The sequence below is a fragment of the Octodon degus genome, unplaced genomic scaffold, assembly GCF_000260255.1.
Source record: "Octodon degus isolate 3935 unplaced genomic scaffold, OctDeg1.0 scaffold00012, whole genome shotgun sequence".
Classification (NCBI taxonomy): domain Eukaryota; kingdom Metazoa; phylum Chordata; class Mammalia; order Rodentia; family Octodontidae; genus Octodon; species Octodon degus.
Window position 1 is genome coordinate 859,048 of NW_004524588.1, and position 7,466 is coordinate 866,513.

Consider the following 7,466-nt stretch of genomic DNA (forward strand, 5'->3'; position numbering starts at 1 on the left):
AAACAACATTCAGAAAATTAAATAATAATTAATTCAAAATTAAATTAAATATTTCATAATAATATTCAAAATTAAAATTAAATTGTGAGTCCAACTAAGAGGCTAGAATGTAGTGTATAAATCTGTGATCAATTCAAAGTACTCACACAGTATTTGATTAGGTTAACATATTCAAAATTATCAACTAAGAAAAGTTTTCATGGTAGTAAAGAATTACTAACACATAACAGAAATACTGGAATGGCAAATATATGACCAGCACTTCTAACAGTTTGGGGATAGGATATTGCACAAAGTTCTAGTATGTCATAGACCTGGACAGTGTCCATGACACTTACTGGTAGCCAGGTGTCACTTGTGCCACTGAGCTACTGCTATTTGCTTGATATCCACCCTGTAGACCTGGATAGAATCATGACCCATAGGGTGCAGGAGAAGTCCATTTGTAGAGTATGCTGATGGAAATATTTTGCTGCTGTATACAAAAGAATAATTAACAAACTGTTGTATACCTCTTTTTCTCCTGTGTTTAATTGTTTGCCCTATTTGGTAGGTTCTTTCCATTTTAATTCATGGAGTTGTGGTCCTTTTGATCCCTCTCTAGAATATCTTGTAGGAGTCTGTGTAGGATTGGCTTTGTCGTCGTGAAATTCTTTAGTTGTTTGTTGTCATGGAAGTGTTTCACTTCCCCAATAAATTTGAAAGAGAATTTTTCAAGTTATAGCAATCTGGGTTGGAATTTGTTTTTTTTTTTGCAAGACTTGAAGTACTTTGCTCCAGTCTCTTCTTTTTTTTTTTTTTGTTAGTTTGTGAAGAGAAATCTGCCATTATTCTGATGGGTTTTCTTTTAAATGTGAAATCAATCACATGTCTTGTGACACATAATTTTTAATAATATTTATTGTGTGATTTATTTGCCTTTGTATTCTTTAGAATTTGCTTTTCTTGTCTTTGTATATACTTTTGGAATTTCAATTTCCATCACATGTTGCAATTTCATTATAATAAATACTAATGTGAATATGCATATATTTCATATTGAAATAACTTATAGAGTAGAATAAAATGTTCATTTTATTTACAACTGTTAATATGTGTCATTATTTTAATTGGTTGGAGAAAAAGGAAATATATAACCATCTTAAATAATGAAATAAAGTTGAAACTTTAATATGTTTATAATTTTATTTGTATTCACCAAATATTGCAAACCACATAAAAAGTCATTCACAGGCAGTTGTAAAGCAAATGGTAATGTATTCATAAATGACTTATTCTTCAGACCTAAATTGAACAGGGGTGAGTTGCATATACAGTGCACTGAATAAAAGAATTCAATCTCAGGTACTGCCCAATGTCCTCTTTATGTAACAGTCTGAAAATGCAAAACTGTAGAGACAGAGAATAGTTGAGTATCTGCAGGTGTTGGAGTTGGATGACAGTTTCACACAAAAGGATCTGCAGAGTAACTGGATGCCTGTAGTAGATAAATAAATGTGTACAGCTATCAAAATAAATACAACTACAGCATTTGACAAAATGTTTTACTAGAGTCTTATATGAAAAATTAGAAAAAATCCTGCTAAGATTATGTAAAAATGTATTTTATTCTAAGGTAATATCAGTATTATTCTCACTGCTTAAGCATAATATCAGCTAATTCTGATTTTATAAAGATATCAGTCATCACCACAAAAGCTTAGAATTGTGAATTTTAAAGCAATTTTATTAGATAAATAAACACATACAAAAGTAATTATACATGATTAAAATAAAGCAACTTAATCATTTAAAAAATTATATTTCAATGATATGGTTTTCTTTGTACAAAAATGTGTTTAAATCACACAACACATTGGACAATTTTGTACTTGTGATTTTTAATCCAGAAAACTAATATAAACAATGAAACCTTGTGCACTCATTAGGAAAATAACCCTCTGTTATAAAAAAAGAACATTTGTTATGAGCCCCTAAGTACGTATTATTTACTGTCATTTCCCCACAATATTTAGATGTAGCTGTGAACAATCTCTTCCAGCTGATGTTCTATACTGTAGGAAGAACTTTCTTGCTGTAGAAGGTATTATTTTAAAGTTTTTGATATTTTTGTATACTATAGAATAAGTCTCTGTCATGTCAGAAACTCAGATTAACCATGAAAAAAATAAAATCAAATACACAGGAATATCAATAGGTAATAAGTAAGACAGATTACCCAGTTACTTAAATGCTATATCTTATTTTAATCACAGCCAATTATAAATGACTACTCTTTTTCAAGAACTCATTTATTGAACAAAGATGTAAATGAAAAATGACATTAGAAAAACAAGGGAATATATTCCTAAAACAAACCTACATTTGAAGATTATGAATGAACATATACCACAAGAATTCTTCATTTCTACAACTATACAGGACTATATCTTAAGGAATATTCAATAAAACAGAATAACTGACATATGACCATCTTTTCCTGCCTTCACCATAAATCTTGTGTCTATTTTGTCTAATTTTTCCTTCATGAAATTATTTTTTTATAATACAATCAATATTATTATCACATAAAGTTAATCAAAGTTCATATTTATTATATGGTGGCCAACATTGTTATAAATTTCTATCCCTATTACAAACTGTTTGTTTTCCTCCTCAGTAGCCCATGTACCTAATGCAACATAAGCTCAAAGAAAAATGTCTAGGATGCTACTTAACAAGAACTCCATTTTCAGAATGATTTCATATATTGGATTTAAATTTAAAATTTGTTGTTGCACAGAATAATAAAATATGTCATATATTTCCACATATAAAAATCATATTCTTAATGAAGACAAATATTCTGAAATGTCTTAAATTTGAGAATGGGTTAATGGGATAAATAGCCTTGTGACTCAAAAATTTTATTTCTATTTTATATTGACATGACAATTAAATCATACATTAAAGCAACTATGTTCTGCATTTATGATGTAAATTCATACACTTAATGTTTCTTTATTCATATAAAAATTATAGAGTTCAATTTTTAGTAATGGTCTTAAGGGAATACTAACACATATCTTTCTTACCTCACTTTAAAATTTTGGAAAGTTATATGATTGTTTCAAAATTCATAAATTCTTGAACATTTAGGATTTCAAAAATGACATTCTGTTTATGAGTATATTAAAATAAATACTTAAAATGTACTTATTGAGTTGAAATATACTTTGATAGTGTTTATTTTGAACCTACATTATTATTTTTATTTATTTATTTTTGTATTTTAGGGAAGGGATGAGCCTACATTTTTTAAATTATCAAAGTTATACAGAATGCAAGAATATTAGATAACAAATATATAATATACAAGAATTTCTTTTGAATTAATCTTTCTAAAAATATGTATAGTGATATTGAAAGTTTAGTGGGGGGCTGAAGGCTCCACGTTTTTGGACCAGCACCTTAGCCATTGAAGCAAGAAAAAAGATGTCTGTCTCAGCTTTTTGTTTCCCAAAATTATGACACATGAATGCCCTGAAAGGAAAGCAAAAAGAATAACATGGCAAAATAAAAACATGAATGATTTATCCAGCAATTCAAAGCTCAAAATTTGTATGAAAAAAGAAAGTGAAGTAACGACGTGCAGGAGGAGGAAGGCAACTGTAATTTGCAAAGCTTTTATGTGGGCCGTGGTGCTGACATCTCTGGACTCGCGGACACTCTGCTGCATCCTCTTCAGATGTTTCCACAGGGAGAAGATGAGCAAGAGAAAAGTAGTCATGGACACAGTAATGGGTATGAATGCAAATATACTGCTTCTGAGTAAAATATTTTTAAACAATTGTGTGGAGTTAATCAAATTGAAAATGTCTGACATATTCCTTTCATATCCATTAATCCAAGTATCGAGATATGGGTTTGTCAGTATAATGTATAAAGGCAACAAGACCAATGACACTAAAAAGGTCAGTGAAACCACCTGTTTAACTCTCCATTTAAGAAAAAGAAATATAGATTTAGAAAAATTGGCTATCTTGAAAAAATAAAATATGTTGAGACATGTCGTGAGCCAGATGTTAAAATGACTAGAAACTGTCCAGCTAAAACCAACCATTTTTGCCGTTGTTTCAGGCAACAAGCCTGGGTAAAAAATCGATAATATGTATATGGCTACTGACCAGAGCAGACAAATTCTGGAAATTGCCAAAGTAGTGAGGATTTGATCAAACAGAGTGATCTTTCTTCTCTTGATCCAGACCATGAAGTTCACCACTGTTATGAAGCCGTTTCCTAAATTTCCAGTTATGAACTCAACATATAAAATGACTATACACATGATCTGCACGAACTTACTCATTGTCTGTGAGGATGCCTTGATTTCAATTGTCACTGCTGAACTTTAATGCATACATTTAAAATGAGAAGTACACTTGATTAAAGATTCAAAAATATTTTCACTTTAAAAAATCATTTGTGTACTTCCAAAACAGGAAACTAAGATTTCTTGAAGACTTGATTCATAGTTTTTCTTCCTGAAAACTTTGAATTATTCTTGACGTTCCAGTTCAAATTCAGGCAGACATCATGAGCATTATGCATAAGAGCCTAAAATCTTTTGCTGTTGATGTTGAAAGGAAACATCCATTCTTATTCACTGAGAAGAAAACAAGGATATATTTAATTGGATAATTTTGATATGTTTGCTTCACCTATACAGTTTATTCTGGCAAAATGAGTTTTGGCTAAGTAATATTACAAAATTTTAGCACATGTAGCAGGAAACAATATGAACAGGGATATGGAATTTTCTAGGCCATGAAGATTTAAATAAATTTCAAATTTAGGTGTAATCAGAGATCCACTGAGACAGTCTACAAAGCTCTTCCTACAAGCTCTCAGAGTTGTTTAATAATTTCTTGTGGTCATTACTCCTTCAATGTTGGATACAGGTAATAAACCTTAGTGTTCTCTCTCTCTCTCTCTCTCTCTCTCTCTCTCTCTCTCTCTCTCTCTCTCTCTCTCTTTCTCACCTTTCCTTTCCACTTACTGGAATCTGTTCTTCCCCTTTCTACTTTAATAATTCAATATATTCACTGGATAAACTGTAAACATGAACTCATCTCATGTTTAGTATCATAATTGTCCAGGCATTGTTTTAAAAACACTTTGTATCTCCAATAACATAACGCTAAACATAAACATTCCATAAAATTTTAAAATAATTGTCTGTGCATATGAATGAGCTAGAAATCTATCTGCTATTTCATAAAGAATTAATAGAAGTGAATGTGTTCATACACACAGAAAAAGAAATCTCCCACATTTTGTGCCTCTCCCAACTTCTAGCACGCTTTCCTTCATAAGCACTGAAGACCTTCGGGTTTTACCTACCTGCCAATCACTTTTCACAGCTTTCATGTGCTTGGTTATCACCCCAAGAATGAAAAGATACATGAAGGATGATATGCTTCTTAGTAAAAATGTGGAATAGACTACACGACAAAATCATTCTATGCCAACTTGCTAATTGTTAAAGAATAGGCATATGAACACACAGGGAATATTGATAATGCTGCCCGAGACACTACAAAAATGTACAATAAATTTCAGACCTAGCACAAAAAAATACATGTTTAATTTAGAAGCTCTAATACATCCCCAAACACAGAAGCAATACTAAGCAAAGAATGTGAATCCAATGCATGCACAAAAATCTTTCAATTGGAGGAGGGAAAAAGAAAAATAGGGCAATCTCAGCAAAATTCAGGAAATTCCTATCTATTGAAGCAAGCATACCATAATGTAGAAGCAGGCAGGTCACTCTTGCTTGACTCCTTGTAACACAGATGAGCTCATGAAGGAAAGCAAAAAGGAATGCAAATCACTGTGGGGTAGGGCAGCGTGGGGTGGGACTATTACTATAGCATTAGGGGATTCTACAAAGGAAACCGAACTTAGGTCCCTAGCAGTAGTTATTCTTAACCTGAGGAAATCGCCCTCGGGCACGATACTGCACAGGTCTCACTGGACATTTTAGATTTCCTCTCAAACAGCACATGAGGAAAGATTTATGTATGTTAAAAGAATTCCTCCAACTGGGAGTGGTGGTGTATTCCTGTAATTAGAGCACTGGGGAGGCTGAAAAACAGGAGGATCACTATGAGTCCGATCTAGTAGTGAGACCCTGTAGACCCTGCACTAAATACAAAAAGAAAGAACAAACTTTTAGTTGCAATTTGTAAGGTATGGAGGAGCACAACGCAATGATTCACAACCTAGCATGACTAAAGTCCTAGGTTTGATCACAGAGATCCCAGACAAAAACAGAACAAAGCCCCAACAAGAGTAAAATCTTTTATTTTAAAGGAGAAGATATGGAACAGGGAACACATTGCTTCAAGTAAAAAACAAACATTAATTTATTTTGCAGCATTCTAAATCTTTTTGCTTAAGATTCTTTGAAGTATCCTATTGATATAACCAATAGAAACCTCCGTATTGGCAGATAATGTGTTTAATAGCAGCTAAACACAGTAGCATGTGTCTTTTAGTGAGTATTAATGCCCTATAACTCAACGATACCAGCACATTGTTAATTAGTTCATAACAAAATCTTTATTGAATATAAATAATATTTAAACCTTTTCTAACTATAAAATGCAAGATAAATTTAAATAATTATAAAATCACTATGGTTTGAAATTAATAACGTGTTTTGTTAGTACTGTATTTGTAAGTAATATTATGTACTTCATTAAACTTAGCCTAACTTGTGAAATGAGCAAGTAAATACTTGTGTATTAAAAGGCAGAGGGAGTACAAGCAAGCTGGTTACAGAGAGAAACGAAGTATGTATTTCACTTTTGCTACATTAACTGCTCCACTGGAGCAAACTAATTAATTTTTCTTCATTGTGCTGTAATCAGCAAGCTTAATCTAGGGAAAAGAAGAATGTAATTGTTATTGTAAATATTAAAGGTCTTACTACCTGTCATGCAGTTGCAGTAAGTAAAGAAATCCCAATCACTAACAAAATTAAGTAAAATTAAAATAAAAGAATTCCTTCAGTGATAATTGTCTTAACCCTTCACTTAGAAGGCAGAATAAAAAGTTAATTCCTGAAATACAGGCAGTATCTTAACCTGGTTCTGAATTAATTTTTACATTTAGCCATATTTATATATGAGGTTAGTGTATTTAACTTAAACTTTCTCATTTGCAACAAGATTTGTACTTTGACTATACCAAATGTAAATAATCTAAATTAGTTCAAACATATTCCATCTGTATGCCTCTGTGCTTAGGTCAGTATATACAATAATAATCAGGTAGCTACATAGAGTCACATATCTGTTATTGTTTTAAATAAAAGTAAATTATGTTTTAAGATTTTGTATCATTTTAAGCAAAACTTGTATTGAAGCTCTTCCTTCATTTTTAGTAATGTAACTTTCAAATTTGAAGAAAATAATGTTTCC

The 7,466-nt window shown here is 31.3% G+C and overlaps 1 protein-coding gene across 1 annotated transcript; it reads right to left on the reverse strand.

Moving 5' to 3' along the window:
* Nucleotides 1-3,409: 3,409 nt before the first annotated feature.
* LOC101576021 (taste receptor type 2 member 125-like) lies at nucleotides 3,410-4,345 on the reverse strand. The gene has a single exon (XM_023709460.1). The coding sequence runs from the start codon at nucleotides 4,343-4,345 to the stop codon at nucleotides 3,410-3,412; it is 936 nt and encodes a 311-aa protein (XP_023565228.1).
* Nucleotides 4,346-7,466: the final 3,121 nt, after the last annotated feature.

What these genes read in the sequence shown, in the direction of transcription:
- LOC101576021 (XM_023709460.1), bottom strand. Translation starts at nt 4,345, where the DNA reads ATGAGTAAGTTCGTGCAGATCATGTGTATAGTCATTTTATATGTTGAG.